The sequence below is a fragment of the Aquarana catesbeiana genome, linkage group LG04 (genome assembly GCF_042186555.1).
Source record: "Aquarana catesbeiana isolate 2022-GZ linkage group LG04, ASM4218655v1, whole genome shotgun sequence".
NCBI classification, from domain to species: domain Eukaryota; kingdom Metazoa; phylum Chordata; class Amphibia; order Anura; family Ranidae; genus Aquarana; species Aquarana catesbeiana.
Window position 1 is genome coordinate 479,782,392 of NC_133327.1, and position 21,405 is coordinate 479,803,796.

Sequence of the window (21,405 nt, forward strand, 5' to 3'; positions counted from 1 at the left end):
CATAAACTTCCTATATAAGCCTTGTCTCAGCACTTCCTCTTTTCCAGGTTATTGTGCCTTCTCAGCCAGTGCCTTGCTCTGGACTTCCCTGCTGCCATCTGTATTTTGCTACCACTCGTGATCGACCCTTGGCTTGTTCCTTGACTATTCTACTGCCTGATCCCCACCTGCAACTACCTGTCACCAAACTTTTGGCTTGTTTACTGACCATGCTGCTGTTTGATGCTTATCTGCTCATCCGCTACTGGACCCCGGCTTGCTCACACCCTTGTGGGGCAAACCTGAGGACCACGACCTGGTACTAACATGCAGCTAAATCCATCTCCACCATCAGGAGTACTGGTAAACACTTGTTAGTACTTAGACTCTGCACCCCAGGTGAACCTGTGTCATCTGCCAGGGTGACTGCCTGTGTACCTATCCTGCTGGTCGGTGGTAGTCCTGCAACTGCTATAGCAACTGGTCTTCAAGTCTGACGCCTGATCGTGACAGTCTAGACTTTCATTATTTTGCATCTTTGGATTAAAAATTGTTTTTTTTTTTTTTTTTTTTTTTGTTTGTTTTTTTTTTTTTATTCTGAATGTTTTTAAATTGCATTTGTTCTGTTTTTTTTGTTGCTCTCCCTTTTTTGAAGCAAAATCTTTGTTATTTAATTTCCTTATGAACATTTGTAAGTCTTTATAGACCTCAAATGTGTCTGGATCTTTGTTTGGTGCATACTTTAACCCCAAATCTGATATCTTAATTTCTTCCTTAACTCCTCCTATTGTTGTTGTCATCTTTTTCTTTGTTCCCCCCCTTGTTTGCCTCTGGCCCGTTTTCTCTTTCCCATCTTTGGGGTCTGTGGAGTTCCTCTCGTCTCTCTTCCCTATGTTTTCTTTCTTGCTCCCAGTTGACTTCTCTGCCTCATATATCCTGGTCTGGGGGGTTGCCACATGTTTTGTCATCCCTGGTTTCTTGGGGGTCCCCAATTTGGTTTCTGGGGGGACCCCCCATCCACCTTGGGGTCTTTGTGGTCCTTATCCTCCTCATACACTTGGTGGTCTTCCTCTGTGGCCCCAGGGAAAAAAAAAATCCTTCTGTAATGTGGTTCCCTATATGGGGTATCCTGATAGGTATTCTCCACTTAGACATGCCTATTTGGTTTCCTTGGTGTTCTTGAAGTAGTGTTTGATTGGTAATTCCTAATGGGACTTCGATGTTGGTGTGATCAATTTCTGTTTGTGGGTGTTCTCTCCTCTCTTCTTTGCGTGGATCTGGGTGTTTTGTGTAATAAGTCTAGTTTCAGTCCATTCTGCTACCTCCCTCTCTTCTGAGGATTCTCTTTATTCATCAATCATAGCCATAGAGATGTTGGTAGTATCTCTTTCATTGTAATTTCCATCTGCCTACCATTTGTATACCTGTTGTTTTCTGTAGTCTAAAACATCTGTAGTCTGTTTATTTAGCTGTATTCATTCATCATATTTTTTCACTGCTTCTTTGAGGTTTGTTTCCTTTTCTTTTATATTCCCCAGATTCTGTGAATTGAAGCAGTTGTTCCTTTAATTGGAGTACCTCTGTTTCAATATTTTTCTTTTTTTTTTTTTTGTTTTTTTTTTTTTGTTTTTTTGTTTTACAGTAGGGTTTATATAGGTAAATATCATGAAATTTCAAATATTAAACATTGGGTTCACGTAAACCTAAATTAAAGATATATATCATTTCCTTAGTTACTTTTGTAGGTATTTAAATGATTTATACCTACTATACATATTGTTTACAAGTAGAGTGTATATAGGTCAAATAAATTCTGATAATGAGCTTTAATCGTAAGGTGGAGAAAAGGAAAGAGAAAGAAGAAAAAGGGTTGAAAGGTAGAGGTATGGTCCACAAGGTTGTCCCGCTCGTCAGTTTATTATTCTTTTTAGTTCTCTTTGAAGCCTTAGAATGGGTGTCTCTGTAAGTCATTTAATCTGTTACCATGGCAACAGGACAGAGTCATTGAAGTTTGACAGGAACTGTTGTTTTATCCAAGGATGCCAAAGTTTTTCAAATTTTGGAATTTGATTTTGATCGATGGCTACCATCTTAGCATGGGACATTGTATTATTCATTCTGTGAATTGTTTCTGCTAGTACCAATGTAGGAGATTTCCATGCCTTGGCCACTGTTTGTTTTGCAGCCGTTATTAGTTGGATCATAAGTTTGAATTGAGAGAGTGTTAACCATTCCGGTTTTAGATTAAGTAAAGTTAAATATGGATCTGGTTGTATTCTATTTTTAAATATTTTAGATGCAATCACGAAGACTTCCTTCCAGAAGGTTTGGATTACTGGGCACGTCCACCATATGTGTAAATATGTGCCTATTTCTGGGCATCCTCGAAAACAAAGAGCTGAGGTATTAGGTGAATATTTTGCCACTCTAGCGGGTACAAGGTACCAGCGAGTTAGGACTTTATAATTTGTCTCCAGTGCTAAGATGTTGGGTGAAGATGACTTAGATGTGAGCCATATGTTAGACCAGTCCGTGTCTTCTAAAGTTCGTCCCAGGTCCTCCTCCCACCTCTGAACGTAAGAGGGTCTATTAAGATTTGGTACTCCATATAATTGATTATAAAGTGATGAAATTGTACCTTTAGCAAATGGATCTTTTGTACAGATTGATTCAAAAATGGATAATTGGGATAATGGTGTATCCCCCTTTAGGAATGGTGTATAGACATTTTTGATTTGGAGATATCTAAATATCTCAGAGTTTGGTAGATCATATTTTTCTCTAAGCAATGGGAATGAAAGGAATGATTTAGATGCTATGAAGTCATTTAGTGTCTGAATGCCTGATGTTGTCCAAGCTTTAAAAGAATTTGGGTAGATCCATGCCGGATAAAAGGCCGGATTTCTGATAAAAGAAAGGAGAGGATTGTGTGGAGATTGTAACTGATATTTGGTTTTTAGTTTATCCCAGAGAGATAAGAAGTGTTTAGTTATGGGACTATGAATTTTAAAGCCGTCTTTAGGATCAAGCCATAATAAATTTGATATTAATAGAGGGTCATTTTCTGAAGCCTCTATAAATACCCATAATGGGATTTCCTGTTTTGCATGGTATTTGGACAGACTGGCCAAATGTGCCGCTCTGTAGTAGTTAGTAAAATTAGGGTATCCCAGGCCTCCTTTATTTTTGGGAAGATGTAGTGTGTGTGTAGGTATACGTGGTTTAGAAGAGCCCCATATAAACGAAGTTGCTCTTTTTTGTACTATTCTCAAAAAATAGGAAGGAATTGGAATAGGGAGGACTCTGAATAGATAAAGCAATTTGGGTAGAATAGTCATTTTGATTGCATTAATCTTCCCCATCCAGGATAAAGGAAGTTGCGACCATTGTTTTATTAGATTTGTGATCTGTCTTAATACAGGAGGATAATTGGTTGAAAATAAGTCAGAATGAGATGCTGTTAAATGAATTCCAAGATATGGGATTGATTTTTCTGCCCATGTGAATGGGAGTGCAGCCCTAGCCGGGATCAATTCCATGTTTGTGAGTGAAATATTAAGCACTAGGCATTTCTTAGGATTAATCATAAGGCCGGATAGGGCTGCAAATCCATCAAGAGCTGGTATTAAGTTAGGACCAGAGACCTGTGGTGATGATAGAAAAAGTAATATATCATCTGCAAATATACATAATTTGTGTGTAATACCTCCTACTTCAATGCCAGTTATAGTTTGGTTTGTTCTGATATATTGGGCCATGGGTTCGAGTATAAGGGCAAATAATAAGGGTGATAATGGGCAACCCTGTCGGGTACCTCTTTCGATATTAAAGGCTTCAGATTTGTATCCAGCATATTTTATATAGGCTTTGGGTTTATTATATAATGCTTTGATCCATGTTAAAAAGTGGGGTCCAAAACCCCATTTTTGTAATGAATATTGCATATATTGCCAGGATACTGTGTCAAATGCCCTCTTAATATCGAGAGATAGAAAACATAAAGGGATTTTCCGTTTTTTAGCAATATGTGCCAATAACACTGCCCTGCTTATACTATCGCCTGCCTGTCTATTTGGCATGAAGCCTACTTGATCTCTATGTATTAATTTTCCTATAATGCTATTGAGGCGTTTTGCTATTATTTTTGCTAATAATTTAATATCGAGGTTTAACAGAGAGATAGGCCGATAATTCACACAGGAAGTATCATCAGAAAGGGGTTTTGGGATCATACAAACAATTGCCATTAGTGTTTCTTGCCGAAAAGAATGTCCATCTAGAAGTTTGTTAAAAGTTTCAGTGAGAATGGGAGAGAGTATTTCTGAGAATGTTTTATAGTATAAAGCCGAGTAGCCGTCTGGGCCTGGTCTTTTGTTAAGTTTTAGGTCTTTTATGGCGTTAGCAACTTCATCTATAGTTATAGGCTCATCCAAACTGCTTTTTTGATTCTGAGATAACTCAGGTAAGGTTATTTTTGAGAAGAAGGATTCAGCATCTGTAGGATTAAATTCATTGTTTGTCTTGTATAAAGTTGCGAGATGTGAGTGAAATTTATGGACTATTTTAACTGGATTACAAGTGTAAACATTTTTTGATAATTTCAAACGTATTGGTTTGAAAGATTTGTTAGTTGAATTTAATGCCCGAGCCAAATATGTACCTGGTTTGTTTGTATTCATGTAGAAATTGTGTTTGGAGCGTTTGAGGGATTTATCAACTGACTCAGTGAGAAATAGATCGTATTCCAATCTAGATTTTTCCAGATGAGATTTTGTACTCTGAGATGGATTATCTTGAAATGATATGTAGGCTGCATTAAAATTGAGTTCTAGTTTTTTTGCTAGATTTTTGCGTTCCCGTTTAAATAGTGCCATTTGTCTTTGTATTGTACCACGCAAGACAGGCTTATGAGCTTCCCACAGTGTTATTGGGGAGATGTCTGTTGTATTATTAATTGATATGTATTCCTTTAAAGCTTGTTCAATGGCCATCTGATGTAGTGGGTGTTTGAGCATTATGTCTGGTAAGTACCACGTTGGATCATGCGCTTTTGGTATGGCTGAGGCTATAGTAGTGTATACTGCATTATGATCAGACCACGGAATCGGAATTATATCTGATGCAATAATTTCTGGTATCATTCCTATTGTTAGAAAAATATGATCTATTCTGGTGAATGTTTGATGAGGGTGCGAGAAATAAGTGAATTTCTTTTTCATTGGGTTACTTTCTCTCCATGAATCTACCAGATTGTATTTGGAAAGAAGTTGAGAAAAAGGTAATCTAGAGGTTATTTTGGATGGTGTAAAAGGTGATTTATCTAGAAATGGGAGGAGGACCTGGTTCGAATCCCCACACATTATCACTGTTCCTATTTTGTGTGTATTAATCACTTGTAATATATGTGAGAGGAATGGTGTAGGTTGTTTGTTAGGAGCGTAGTAGGAAATCACCGTGATTGCTGTATCCATTATATAACCCATGAGTATCAGGTATCTACCTTCTGGGTCTTTAATTTCTGATGATAAGGTGAATGGTGTGGATCGGTGAAATGCAATTAGAGTTCCCCTTTGCTTGGTACAGGCAGAAGCCGTGTAAATTTGTTGATAAAAAGGAGAAATATATTTTGGAGTAGAATCTTTGGTGAAGTGTGTTTCTTGGAGGCATACTATGTGAGCCTTCTTGTTATGGAAAGTACGGAAGGCTTTAGTCCTTTTTTGAGGGACATTTATTCCCTGAACATTCAGGGAAAGTATATTCAGTGGTGCCATGGCAATAGATCAAATAGTTTTGACTTACTTTTTGTTATGCAGAGCTGACTGCGCAGATCAACCTGTGTGGACTGAAGAGATGAAAAGATAGAAAAGAAACCAGTGAATTCTGGAGTAAAGAGTAAACAAAAAACATATGAGATTAGATGATACATTGTATAAATTATTTTTTGCAAGTAATCACAATTTACCCGTGAAAGAGAATAAATATCTCTCTCAGGGGAATAAGTGCCTTCGTCACACTCCCACATAATATGGTTGGGAGAATGAGGAGGGCTAATGGGGGTACACGGATCTTCCGCTTACAGGAGAGAAGTGCTATGTCAAAAGACATCAAAATGATGTTTCATTAGTTGGAGTGCAGAATATAGTTTTTGTTGAAATTATTTATTCCAGTGTGGTTGTATATGGTTAGTCTTGCCTTAGGCTAAATAATTCAGTTAGAAAGGTACTGCTAATAACTTTGATATTGATGAAGATAGTTTGAATTATTTTGGGATTTTAACCCTTTTAGAGTAAACAATTACATATTTTATTCATATGTAACTGTTTAGATATGTTAATTCATAAAATTGAGGTTGTATTGCTTCAGATTAGAATAAACAAAAACATAATTCTAGGAACTAGTTAGGTAATAATATATTTGTTTTAAGAAAAGAAAGAAAAAAAAAAAAAAAAAGCTTCCATTACTTCTGGATTGTTGAACATATTTGTCCTAAAAAGTAATAAATCTATTGTTATTACCTGATAATATATAACTGAACAAGAATTTCCTTATTTCACTTATATATTCTAAGGCTATATGAATCAGAAGTAATAAGAAATATAACTGGAATGTAACATGATCCCACACAGTGTGTGACTATCAGAATGCAGTTACATTCAGTTATAAATATAGGTTTTTAATAGAGAACCATCTCTTAGTATAATAAATGAAGAGATATCAGGAATTAGGATGTCAGTCCATTGAATCTTCTTGGTCCATGGATGATGTGGCATAACGGCCTCTTTTGTGAGAATGATGATTCCCATTTTGTTCTGGAATTTTCTGGGTGCTGCCTGAAGGTGAAGATGATGCCATTCTTCTGCGTGTGGGAGTGTTGCTGCTTGTGGGTTCTGTCAGATTTAATTTTAAAAGGGTTTGTTGTAGTTCATCTGCTGATCTGCTTCTGTAAATTGTACCTTGGTAGTTAAATCTGACTGAAAAGGGGAAGCCCCATTGATACATAATGTTGTGGCGTTGCAGTTCCATTAGTTGGGGTTTCATGGATCGTCTTTTAGTAATAGTAAGTTGGGATAGGTCAGCAAAAATTTGATAATTGTGTCCTTGAAAATTAAGTTCCTTTTTTTCTCTTGCAGCAATTAGTATTTGTTCTTTCGTTCTGTAATAATGAAATTTTGTGATTATATCACGTGGGGGTCCATCTTTCTTTTTGGCTGTGAGGGCTCTGTGTACTCTGTCCAGTTCTAAACGTTCAATAGGGATATCTGGCTTTAGTTCTTGTAATAGAGCAGTAATAGTAGATTGCAGGTCTGTCACAGTTTCAGGTATTCCCCTTATGCGCAAGTTTGAACGTCTGGCTCTATTTTCGTAATCTTCGAGCTTAGTTTGAAGTATTAAATTCTCTTTTTTTAATTGTTCCAATTCTGTTATATTTTCTTGGGTTGTAATTTCAATTTCATCCATTTTTATTTCTAAGGCTGCGGTGCGGTTTCCCAGCTCTCTTATTTCTTTGGTTAGGCTGTTTGTTATTTGGTCTGAGGTTTATTTTAAAGCCTTATGAAGCATCTTTTCAAATTGTAATAATATTACTGGGGATACTGAGGAGGCTTGTGGAGAAGTTTGTGAGAGGATTTGTTCTGTATCTGACTCAAATGGAGAGTCTTGCTGTGACATTTTCTGTCTGTGAGAGCGCCCTGATGCTGTATCTTGTGAGGTGACTGGAGCTGCTTCAGCTGTAGTGAGTGCCTGTGAGCTCTTTGTGAGGCGATTTTTATTTCTGCCACGGTTTCCTCCCAGTACCATATTTCCTGCCCAAACTTTCACAGTTTGTTCCCTGGGGCAAAAAGGTTCAAATGGATACCTTTTGAGCCTGCAGGCTCCGCTTTGTCCTTCTCTTCTCTCCTCAGCGGTGTGGAGCTCTAACAATGAATGTCTGCTCCGCTAGGCTCCGCCTCCTGCCCCTCGTTTCAATGTTTTTCAACTTGAATTGTCTTCTCAAAAATTTTTTTTGCAAAGGGCCTTTTTCACTTTGGTTGAAGAATCAATACCATTCTTTAATTAGACCTTTATCATTTACTCCATTGTTTGGAGATACATCCCACCTAAGTCTCCTAGGTGTAATTTTTTTTGGAGATATAAGTTTCTAATGTGGCTATATCCCACCACACTTAATTATGCTATACATACTATACTCCACCTAAGTGGAGTATAGTATATATGATTAGATTAAACAGTAGGTGTGGCACTGTTCTTTTTTTGCATCAATAATTGTTACTAATTTTAAATGACAGAAATAGAAAAATAACAAGGTAAACAGTGCATTTTCAAGTCTGACATCTTTAGTAACAATAACGCTTCTCGTTTTCCAATGTTACATACAATCTAGTATAGCTTTGTGATCTTATAATGCTGTTGGTTGGCAAAATTTAAGTAAGAGAGAGAGTTAATATATTATCATTGTGGTGTTGTACAGGAATCAATGAACACCCACTTGCAATCACTCTATTTTGTCGCCGTGGGTATTCTATTAGTTGTGCACATCAAATATTTATTATGCTATAATCATTAAAGTGTGAAACGGAATTGTTGGTATGAGTCAGTCAGCATAACCGTAGAAAAATAACATCAATATAACCAAAAACATAAAACATAGAGCAGTCAAGGTGATAATTATTCATTTCAGAGTTTTACTTTCCAGTTAATACCAGTCCCATTGGTTCCCATTGCTCCTTTACCTTTTTATAATTCCCATTAGCTGATGCATGAAGTACTTTGTATGATCCATTAGTTTGTGTGGTTTGTATTATTTCCGATAATGTAGGGGCATTTATTTCTTTCCATTTTCTCAGGATAGATATTCTAGTGGCCAGCAAGATATGTGAAATCACTGCTCTGTACATTGAGGGGATAGTGTGTAAATCCAAGGACAACAATGCCATCCCTGGAGATAATGCTTGTTTTATACCTGTGATGTCCATCATTATCCTTTCTACTTGTGACCACAAACCCCTCAGTTTTGGACAAAACCAGAGTATATGAATCAGTGTGCCAGTATTTCCACAGTCTCTCCAGCAATCCGGGGAGACTCCCGTAAATATTTTTGCTATGCGATGTGGAGTCAGGTACCATCTCAATAGTATTTTTTGCTGCATTTTGCCTAAATTGGTGCTTCTTGTGGATGAATGAATAAGGCGACATGATTTTTCCCAGTGATGGGGTGTATATTCCTTCCCTAATTCTTGTTCCCATGCTAGCATGGACTGTGTTTTTGTACATATATTCTTTTCTTGGAGTCTCAAGTATATCAGTGATATACCTTTCCATGTGTTTAATTTTGTTTGATAAAATTGAGTCAGTTTTTCTGGTAGTGTTATGATTAGATGTGGATTCCTTGTGAGTAGATGGACTAAATTGTGTATATCTGTAGAGCTCGGTATGAGGTAGTTGATAGTCTTATTGTAGTTTAGCGAATGTCTTTACCGAAGGGCCTTCCATAATTTCGCCTAGGTAATATATTCCCTTTGTCTGCCAACTAGTTAGATTGAGGTCCGGAATGATATGTGTAAATGCTGATATGGGAAACTTCAATGGTGTTACCCTGTCACTCCAGTTTTGATAACTGCATAGGTGTGTCCATGCTCTCACTGATAGTATAGGAGGGGTTAGCTTTTTGTGTAGTGATTTGGTGAGATGAGTAGTTAGAAGGAAATCTTTAAGATTTCCTTTGGGGATTAGTGCACTTTCAATATCCTTCCATGTTGTGTTAGAATCTGCTCGCATCTAGTGTTGTATCTGTGTGAGAATCCACCTGCTTTTCTGTGTTTGATCAGTCTATTAAAGGCGCATCTACCTCTTTTCCCTTGCCATAGGAATTTGTTTATGATAGATTGTATAGAATGAAAAAAATGAGTTGGAAATTGGGATTGGTAGAGTTCTGAAAAGATAAAGCAGCTGAGGGAGTATCTGCATCTTAAAGGCTGCCAATCTGCCAAGCCATGACAATTCATTTTGGTCTATTTTTTTTAATCTGGCCCCCATTGAGTGTAAGAAGGGTGTATAATTCGCCAATATTAGGTCTTCTGTTCTGGGTGTCAGGGTTATACCTAGATACTTAACACCATCTTTTTTCTAAATGAAGGGGAATGGTTGTTTTAATTCCTAACTATCTTTATCTGGGATACCTAGGTTTAGTATGTAGGATTTTATTTTGTTGATTTTATAATATGATACTTTGTTAAAGAAAAGTAGTGCTTCATGAACAGAGGGGAGAGATACCTTCGGGTTAGTAAGCATTAATATTATATCATCGGTGAAAAGACTTATGGTGTGGGTTCTAGAGCCTGTTTGTATGCCTACTATCTGTGGGTGTGACCGTATGTAGGTAGCAAGTGGTTCCATTAAGAGATTAAAAATTAAGGGGGATAGGGGGCAGCCCCGTCTGGTTCCATTGGTAATGGTAAAAGGCATAGATAGAGCACCAGAATTGTAGACTCAGGCCGATGGTGTGGAATAAAGAGCCATTATGGCGCTATAGATAGGACCTACAAATCCAAACTTGTCCAATACCAAAGCTAGAAATTTCCAATGTATCCTGTCGAATGCCTTCTCCGCCTCCAACGCGAGGAACAGAGAAGGCGTTCAACGTTCCCCAACCACATGGATAACATCAGTCAGGCGCTGCATAGCGTCTGCTGTCTGTCTGCCTGTGGTAAACCCAGATTGATCTATATCAATAAGAGAAGGCAATATATTTACTAACCGTTCAGCTAGTAGCTTTGCATATATCTTGATGTCATTATTCAGTAAAGATATAGGCCTGAAGTTTTGTGGGGAGTCAGGTTCTTTTCCCGGTTTCGGTAAAGCTACTATCAAAGCCTGTAACATGTCAGGAGGAAATTAGGAGGAGACAGCAGCAGAGTCAAACATCCTCACCAAATGTGGTGATAGGATGTCTTGGAATGTCTTATAATATTCACCTGTGAACCCATCAGGTCCAGGCAATTTGTTTGTTGGTAAAGCTGATATAATTTTCTTCACTTCTTCGTTTGTAATGGGAGAATTAAGGTCTGTGAGATGATCCTGGGTAAGTGTCATCTTTGATGTTATAAAGTGAGCTGTAATATTGGCTGAACACGTCCGCTATTTGCTGTGGGTGATAATGTTTAGTATATGTAATGGGGTGTTTTATAAAGGGAATTTGAGTTTTATATCTATGGCCTTTTGAGTTTATTAGCTAAAAGTTTCCCTGCTTTGTTTCCGCTAGTGTAGTAGGATAATTTGAGCCTCCTGGTGGCCTTTTCAAAATCCTCCAAAAATAGGAGTCTCAACTCATTACGAAGGTGTGATAATGATTCTGTCAATTTATGAGAGGTGTGTATCATGTTTTGTTTCTCAATGCGATCTATCTGGGAGATTTGTGAATCAACTTGATGCTGCCTCCTCCTTTTGTTTCTAGCTCCTTGTTGAATCAGGATTCCCCTTGCAAACGCCTTGTGTGCATTCCATACGGCAAAAGGGCAAGATACTGAATCCCGATTGAACTCAAAGAATTCTATAAGTTGTTTCGTTAGATAAGATTTGGCAGGATCATCCTGAAACAGTTTAGAGTTAGCCCTCTACACAAAGGTAGGTCCATGCGTGGAGGGGTCTCCCACCGCTAATGACACTGAGGCATGATCCGACCAAGTGATATTGTTAATTTTAGCTGTTTTACATTTGAATAGCATTTTTTTATCCACTAAAATTAAATCGATTCATGGACACCTGAAAAAATGAGTAATCCCGTTCGTTAGCATTTATACATCTCCAAGTATCATATAGTTCGTAGGATCGTAGTGCAGCCTTCAGAGATGGCGCAGAATGTTTTGGTTTAGCTGTCAAGTCTATCATTGGATCTGGAGTAACATTGAAATCTCCACACATCACCAATAGTCCCTTTTTGTTCCGTGCATATTTTTCGTATAACTTTATGGAAGAATTTTATTTGTCTGGTATTAGGTGCATATATGTTGACAATTGTATAAGTGGTAGAATTAATGTCACAAATCAAAATGATAAATCTCCCTTGTGGATCACAAATAGTTTTGTGGGTCTTGAATGCTACAGTATCTCTTATTGCTATCATCACCCCTTTTCGTTTAGTGTCGGCATTGGCATTAAAAATAATGGGAACTTGGGGTGAGAGCATTTAGGTGGTGATGACACACAAAAGTGTGTTTCTTGGACACACATTATATCACTTTTGTGTTGCAGAGCCTCCTTCCATAGGGATCTTCTCTTCGCTGGATGGTTGAGACCTTTTGCATTAATTGTTAGAAAATTAATAGCCATTTTGGGAGTTGATGGAGTGATGTGTGGTGGGAATTTTGTAGTGACCATTTACTGTTAGCAAGGTCATGCCTTTTTTTTTTTTTGATGGAGGAGTGGATCTCGAGGACTACTTGATGTCCACATTGGTTTTGCAGGTACAATTCTGGTCAGTACGATAACTCGAATGTTCTTCTTGACTGTTAAAAATAGAAAAAGATAACAGCATTTGGAAAAAACAAAGGCTGTAAGCCTAACATAAGTAGGAAAAGGATGAGTGTGGCACATAGCCACTCAATATTTAGTGGGGATAAAGGTGGTCTTCAGGACCAACAAAGGAGAACAGTTGGAAGAGACTCTTCCTCAGCGAGTATTAGTGCTCTTGTCTTGAACCTGGGCCCAGGTTATTTATGAGAGCGTGCAATTTTCTGGTTGCCAGTGTGCCACTCAGATTCTTGATTAATATCCTTATTGTAGCGCGAGGATGTGGACGGTTCAGGTATAATACCCCATTTGCTTAGCAGTTCCATGCCTTTGTCTATGGAGTCCATTATGTGCTCTTTTCCGTGCTTGGTGACAATTAGTTTCGTGGGAAATCCCCATTTGTAACTTAGCTTGTGGTTTCTAAGCGCCTTGGTAATAGTGCCTAAGTTCCTGCATTTTTGTAAGGTAAATTGAGATAAGTCCGCATAAAATTGCAGGTCTGTGTATGGTGACGGTATTAGCTCTTTATGGCGGGACACTGACATCAACTTTTCTTTAGTGTGGTAGAAGTGGAGTCGCAGAATAACATCCCGGGGGACGCTGGCGGGGAGATGAGTGGGCTTGGGGAGGCGGTGAATCCTGTCCACAGTAAAATCTATTGCTGACATTTCTGGTAGTACTGTGGTAAAGAGCTGAGATACATAATTACGCAGGTCTTGCTGTAGGACAGATTCTGGAATACCGCTTATTTTGACATTATTTCTCCTGGCTCTGTCCTCCATGTCCGCCATTTTGGCTTTTATACTATCTATACCATCTTCATTACTTTCGTTTGCATCCACTAATGCATTAATGGTAGTGGCAAACTCCCCCATCTTATCTTCCACATGTGTCACTCTTTGCGATACCTCCTGTAAGTCTCTGCTAACTGTGTGAATACAGGATAACATGTCAGAATGCAAAGAACTTCTCAGGGATACCAGCATTTCTTTAAGCTACATGACCGGTTGATTAGTAGTAGAGAATTGTAGTAGTAGAGAATTGATCTATGGAGTTTGGCAGCTCCTTGGTGTCATCCCCTGAATCATGGGCAGAGCTCCCCTCATGTTCTTCATCTGCTGCATCCATCCTCGCCCGGGATTTCTCTGGACTTCCAGAGGCTGGTGTAGCTGGAGAGGATTGTGATCCTTTAGGTGGACTGTTTCTTTTTTTAGATTTCCCCTTCTGTGATGAGCTCTGTGTGGGTCTGGATACTGGCGTGGAGGTCGCCCCAGCGCCATTTTGCCTAGGCCCCGGCAGGAAGAATTCGGTCAGTTTCTGAGGCAGGGACCCCTCTGCCTCCCATCTTGGCATGGTGACCGTTTGATCTCCTGGGTCGTGCAAGCTGAAACGCCCGTTTTTTGAGCTCGACTGAGGTCCTGGAAACCCGGTGTGTGCCGCTGTTTACTCGCTGCAGTCAGAGCTCCGTTAAACCGCGCCCATCTTGGTCTCTGGCTAGCTCCGCCCCAGGTTTGGCACTGTTCTTAAATAGTACCAGGAGTCTGCTCCAATGATACAATAGCTGTTGTTGATTAAATGAACAATCCTTGTGAATGTGAAATACCCCTTTGTGGGGTGAATACTTCTGGTGAGTGCAATACCTATAGGGGGCACAATAAGAAGCACCAGCACAGAGGCACAATCGAAAAGCACCTGTTACTTTTTACCAAAGACTTTGTGTTTTCGTATAAGAACTGTGTCATATCAATTTGTTCACTGGAGCACAAGTCATTTTAATTTAAGATTGCACTTATGTCACAATATGTACATGCATATAAATAATTAATTTGTTATAGCATTAATTGCATTTAAAGCACCTGTCACTTTATCTAAAATTGCACTTATGTCACATTATGCATATGATTAATCAACTTGCCAGAGTACTAGCCACATTTTAAGCATCAGTCACTTTAACTGTATATGTTCTATTCTTTTTGCACCAAGAAATGTTCATTCATTTAATCAACAGATATTGGCTAGAGTGCATCATGGATCAATCAGACTCCTGGTACCATTTAACCACTTCAGCCCCAGAAGGATTTACCCCCTTCCCGACCAAGCCCTTTTTTGCGATATGACACTGCGGCGCTTTAACTGACAATTGCGCGGACGTCCTTTTTTCCCCACAAATGGAGCTTTCTTTTGGTGGTATTTGATCACCTCTGCGTTTTTTTATTTTTTGCACTATAAACAAAAAAAACCCAAACATTTTGGAAAAAAAAGCAAATTTTGTTACTTTTTGCTATAATATCCCAAAAATATATATAAAAAAGTATTTCTTTTTGGGACCATTGGCATTTATACAGCGATCAGTGCTATAAAAATGCACTGATTACTGTGTAAATGTCACTGGCAGGGAAGGGGTTAAACAATAGGGAGCGATCAAGGGGTTAAGTGTGTTCCCTGGGCGTGTTCTAACTGTAGGGGGGATGGGCTCACTAGAACATGACAGATCACTGCTCCTGATCACTGGGAGCAGTAGATCCTTGTCATGTTGCTACGCAGAACAGGGAAATGCCTTGTTTACATTTGTCATTTCCCCATGCTGCCTCTCCTTGTCACGATCACGGACATCACATCTGCAGTGCACGCGCGTCGGCGCACCCACTAGCCTCTGATGACACAGCGACGTATGGGTACATTGTTTTGCGCACCTGTGCAACTTCGCCGACGTTTAACGGCGTGAGCCGGTTGGCAAGTGGTTAAGAACAGTGCCACACCTACTGTTTAATCTATCATATATCCCATACTCCACTTAAGTGGTTGTATTAGGGGCAGCAGTTCCATTTAACTACCAATCAATTTAGCCATTTGCGTGGGACCACCCACGACCACCTTTCATTACTAGTGACACTTTGGTGCCAATTGGTCCTGCAGCAATGGGTAGTTTGTTCAAACACCTAAGACACAGCATGGAAAAGCAATTGAGTGTGGTGGGTTATAGCCACATTAGATATGTATATCTCCAAAAAATTACACCTAGGAGACTTAAATGGGATATAGCCCCAAACAATGGAGTAAATAAAGATAAAGGTCTAATGGAAGAATGGTATTGATTCTTCAACCAAAGTGAAAGACCTTTTGCAAAAAAAATGAGAAGACAGTTCAAGTTGAAAAAAAAAAAAAAAATCAAAACAGAAGTATTCCAATTAAAGGAACAACTACTTCCATTCATTTATGGGATATAAAGAAAAGGAATACAAAGGAATACATACAAAGATAGAAAAGATAGAATCAAAATATTTACAAAAATGTGAGGTGCACTCACTTTTGTGAGATAATGTATATGTGTGTATATATGTGTGTGTGTGTGTGTATATACAGGGTATATATAAATATGCCCTCCCAGGGTCACCACCCCCCTAGTGGTCAACAATAGCTGAATTATAATATAGACATGATTATTACTACCCCAGAGTATTATTTGTACTGTCCTTTACTCCACATTACAAGAAATATGCCTCACCCATTGATGTCTTTTGGAGAGGCACACAAAGAGTCTCTATTGCTGTCCTTTCTGTGTTGTTTAATTCTGCTACATGTTCTTGCTTACCGCTTCACAAGGCAGATCATTTTTCATACACCACCCTGCAGCTTACAATCACAAGGCAGGTTCTTAGGGAGGATTACAAGGAATTTTCAAAATCCTGCACATGCACCATTATCCACTCAACAATGTATGTTCCATCATGCTACTGCAAACATCTATTCTGATTTATTGGCTGGTCTCCTGTAGACTTGTCCACTAACGCTACTGCGGCAGCCTATTTTCTTCCTGTTCTACCATTATATCTCTTATATGAGGAATCCTCTAACTTTAGTAGAAAACCAGTGAGTTAGTCAACTTTGTTAATCCACACTTTAATGTAGTTTTTAATTTGGTGACCTTGCCACACTTTGTGGTGCTATATCATTAGATCCGTAATCAAACCCTGAGTTTCATGTCTCAGGGTGCCTTTGGAGCCTTTTTTTTCTTAAACTCCTGAGACAAATTTTTGAACCATTGTCCCAAACACTGATGTTCTCACTTTCTCCTGCAGCTGACACTGAACCTTTTTCAGTCTCCCCCTCGACCTTGTACTGTTTAATCCTTGTCTTTATATTTACAACCTCTTCAGCATGATGTTTTAACCCTTTGTTCATCAACATGCTGCAATTGACACCCTTCAGTTGAATCTCAGTGAGAATATCCCTCAGGTTCTGCTGGCGGACTCCTTCAGGACAGTCAATGCCTAACTTTATGCACTCATGGTCACTGGAGCTCCTCTTCATACTACATGTAGTGATCGAGTATATTAATATATACTGGGTGTATAGATGTAGAGTGGGTATGATAATTAATATTTAGGTATTATAATGATGATGATGTAAGTACTCTTCCGCAGCAACCCAATTCTTCCAGAGAGATGCACTTTATTGACTTCCAACACAGAACAAAGTCCAAAGTCCACAGATGACAAAGAAATCCGACAGAGGAAATATAATTCAGAAACCCATCTCCTAGGTCTGTGTCTTCCCTGCCATACACAGACAAGCCTCTCTCATACACAGACAAGCCTCACTCAAAACTAAATCCAGCTTGAATGTCCTCCATGAAATACTAGTCCACTAGGAGGGAGTTTCTGCTAGGTCAACCCAAAATACTCTTTGATCTTATTGTTACCCCATCAAGTCTAATTACCATCAATAAATACTTCTACTATGGTCCTTTAAACAATGTACCCTTTAAAATGTTCAGTTAGGTTTCCAGACCATACCTCACCTCACACACCTAGGTAGACTTGCATAAGATCAACACATCAAAGAGTCTTCAGCTGTCCCCTTGATATGTTAAAATTCAGTTGGACAAATCAACCAGTCAATTGAATTCTGGCCTGGTCAATATTGACTGCATGTGTACATACACACAACAATGTCCCACATAAATCGGTGAACATATTACAACATATACAACACTACACACTGAGGTTAGCTCCATTCAGAGCCAGACTGGCCTACCGGGATACCAGGACATTTCCCGATAGGCTGCCTGCCCTGGGGCCGCTTTGGATCTATGGCTATGCTGTGGCTGCAGCGCAGCACTCCCCTCCCTCCTTCTCATGCACAGCGGGAGACCGCTGTGTCATGGAGCTGTGACATGTTCGGCCGCGCTATGACAAAAGTCCCGCCCTCCTCCTAGACCAGCTTGTGTGATAGACGCAGCGTTCTGTCTATCACATGAGCTGGTCTTGGAGGAGGGTGGGGCTTTTGTCATAGCACGGCCGAACATGATTTCACACTCAGCTCTGTGACACAGCGGGAGATGCCCGCTGTGCATAATCCACGCACTAAGGCTGCAATGAGGGTGAGGCTGCAATGAGAGCACAGTAAGGCAGCAATGATGGGCACAGTGAGGCTATAATGATGGTCATGTGAAGCCGCAATGATGGGCACAGTAAGGCTGCAATGATGGTGAGGATGCAATAAGGGCACAGTAAGGTGACAATGATGGGCACAGTAAGGCTGCAATGAGGGCATGGTGAGGCTGCAATGAGGGCATGGTGAGGCTGCAATGAGAGCACAGTAAGGCGGCAATGATGGGCACGGTGAGGCGGCAATGATGGGCACGGTGAGGCGGCAATGATGGGCACGGTGAGGCGGCAATGATGGGCACGGTGAGGCGGCAATGATGGGCACGGTGAGGCGGCAATGATGGGCACGGTGAGGCGACAATGATGGGCATGTGAGGCTGCAATGATGGGCACAGTAAGGCTGCAATGAAGGCACAGTAAGGCGGCAATGATGGGCACAGTAAGGTGGCAATGTTGGGCACAGTAATGTGGCAATGATGGCACAGTAAGGCAGCAATGAGATGGGCACAGGGCTGCAATGAGGGCATGGTGAAGCTGCAGTGAGGGCACGGTGAGGCTGCAATGAGGTCACAGTAAGGCAGCAATGATGGGCACAGTAAGGCTACAATGAGGGCATGGTGAGGCTGCAATGATGGGCATGTGAAGCTGCAATGATGGGCACAGTAAGGCTGCAACAATGGTGAGGCCGCAATGAGGGCACAGTAAGGCCACAATGATTGGAACGGTGAGGCGGCAATGATGGGCATGTGAGCCTGCAATGATGGGCAGGGCACGGTGAGGCTGCAATGATGGGCATGTGAGACTGCAATGATGGGCAGGGCACGGTGAGGCTGCAATGATGGGCATGTGAGACTGCCATGATGGGCACGCTGAGGCGGCAATGATGGGAACAGTGAGGTGACAATGATGGGCACAGTAAGGTGGCAATGATGGACACGGTGAGGCTGCATGGACTGGCACAGAGGCTGCATTGATGGGCACAGTGAGGCTCCATTTGATGGGCACTGGTGAGGCTGCATTGATCTCTTGTACCATGTCTACAGTCTCTGACCATCTCCTGTATCATGTCTACATTCTCTTAACATCCTCAGTATCATGTAATCAGTCTCTAACCATCTCCTGTAATATGCCTGCAGCCTCTGACATCTCCTGTACCATGCCCACAGCCTCTGACCATCTCCTGTACCATGCCCACAGCCTCTGACTATCTCCTGTAATATGCCCGCAGCCTCTGACCATCTCCTGTACCATGCCCACAGCCTCTGACCATCTCCTGAACTATGCCCGCAGCCTCTGAGCATCTATTGCCTTATATCATGTCTGCAGTCTCTGAGGGAGTCAGGAGAGGAGTCAAGAGTGGGAGTTCCGCCGGGTTGGGGGTCATGGGAGAAGTCAGACGCGAGGACTGTGGATAGGAGACTATAGGAAAAGCAGAGCCACCAAGCTGGAGCCGACTAACTGATTCCTGCACGGTGCACCTGAGAGGAGGTCAGTGACAGCACCACCAGGCCAGTCTGATGGGGGGGGGGGGTCACTGATGTAAGGGGGGGTGAATACAATAATGTAAGGGGGCACTGATATGAAGGTTTTCCCCTATATCAGTAGCCCCCCCATCTTTCCTGTATTTTCTGTGGAAGGTTATATATATATATATATATATATATATATATATATATATATATATATATATATATATATATATATATATAAAATATTTCTAGCCCATTGTGCTTTCATATCTGTCTTATCTATAAATAACACACTCTTCAAATGTGCTTTAAAATGCATGGTTTTCCTTTTCAGGAACAAGAAAATGATGTTGGGCTGGTATAATAATGCTATAGGGCTGGTATGAAATTATTTCCAGGGCTGTTTTTTATTCCCAGTCCAGCCCTGGCTCCATTAGATGAAGAACCCTGTAATGCAGACTCTGCCATGAATTTTGATATGACTTCCCCGTATCAGAGTCAAAGATCACTGGGTTGCCTGTTTTATGAGCTGAGTAATCCTTCTCTCGCCTGATCAAAATAACTAGCCTTGGCACTAGTTGACTACTTTCGCCAACCTAGTACTAGAAAAGGTGGCAATGCCAGTGTTCATAATGCTTCCCTTTTATATGCTTGTTTGTGCATGTGGTTTGTAGGTACCTCAGCACTTGCCTGCCTATGTCAACAGACCTCTTCAGTTATCAAAATAATTTACAAACTGTTGGCCAAAGTTCTTACAGCCTCTATAATAACCTAATATTTACCAGTCAATAAAATTCTAACCTGTAATTTGGTGCTACTCATTTTCAGGGGTATCCAGATCATTCCCCCCATACTTTGTACTCTTTCATGTGAGGTATTTCTCACCTAGTGCGATGGAAGGGAACCCCATCCTTGAAATTCTCATGCTGCATTCTATTCTCTTTGGGATCAGAAAACACCTAGCCCTTGTTACCCAGCAGGTCTTTATATCCACTTCCTAACATCTTGGCTATACATCTTTTTGCAAAACGTTGCTCTTTTACAATGTTATTATTTTCTCTGCCCTCTGGCGCCTACCTCAGGTGCCCTCACAGAGCCTCCCCTTTAGCCTCTGTAAGGACCTCTTACAAGAGCCTCTGTAGAAATGGAACCACCTCTCTGTTAACCCTAACAATCTCTTCTTATGTTACTTGAGGGCAAAGAATCCAGGGAATCAATTTTGCTTTCTTACCTGGGGTCTATTTTATCACCTTCCGTTGGAATGTGTTCTGTCTTGAAGGCATGTCAAACACTTACAATTAGCCCTATGGGTGGGGTTCGGGCTGTCATCTATGGCTATGCCATGTATTCCCTTGTCAACTGGCCCCCCTTCTATTCCTCACAGGGTGGTAGTTATTTTGCGTTCTTCCAGGGCTTCAGCCCTTTTTTCCCCCTACCTGAGTTTGTCCCCCCCAACAGTTTGTGGTTCTTGGGTTCCCTACAGAATCTAGCAGACTGAAATGTACCCCAAGATATGAAATTTACAGGTATGTAAAACATTTTTGGTTCTAAATGTAAAATAATTTTCCCCATTAGTTAAGTAGGGGGGGGCACAGACCCTGTCCGATAGAGGTTCCTGATATTTTCAGGCTTATTACTGGTTTTAAAGTCATCAACCTAGTTTTCATAATGTAACATTTGACTGTTAGCTACTCCTAAGGCTGGCTTCTTTTTCAGGAGGATATCAACCACAAGGAAAGACCAAGCCTTCAGCTTCTTTATGCTCAAACTCTTTGTAGCAGGGCTGACTGTGTCCCTCAAGGATAAATATTTTACAGTAAGTACACAAAATTCTGTTTCACTTTAATAAGCTGTGCTTTTTTCTTTCGTAGACAACAGGGAAAATGGGTAAAAAGACAACCCAGGGTGATGAATGGAGAAATTTGACTGTGGAGGAGAGACTGGAATATGCCCTTGTCAAGGTTAGTTCTATCTGGTTTGTTTAACATAAAGGTTTAGTAAGGACTGATAAGAGTCAAATCTGTGAAAAATTGATTCTGACTGATTTTGTTAGGCTTCTTTGC

At 40.3% G+C, this 21,405-nt stretch overlaps 1 protein-coding gene across 4 annotated transcripts in view; it reads left to right on the plus strand.

The window, feature by feature from the left end:
* Positions 1-21,405, plus strand: part of MTR (5-methyltetrahydrofolate-homocysteine methyltransferase) — a 1,497,716-nt gene that overhangs the window by 785,469 nt on the left and 690,842 nt on the right. For all 4 annotated transcript variants that reach the window (XM_073627630.1, XM_073627629.1, XM_073627631.1 and 1 more), the window contains one exon: positions 21,214-21,303. In XM_073627630.1, coding sequence (XP_073483731.1) covers positions 21,214-21,303 — 90 coding nt within the window. The remainder of the gene's footprint in view (positions 1-21,213; positions 21,304-21,405) is intronic.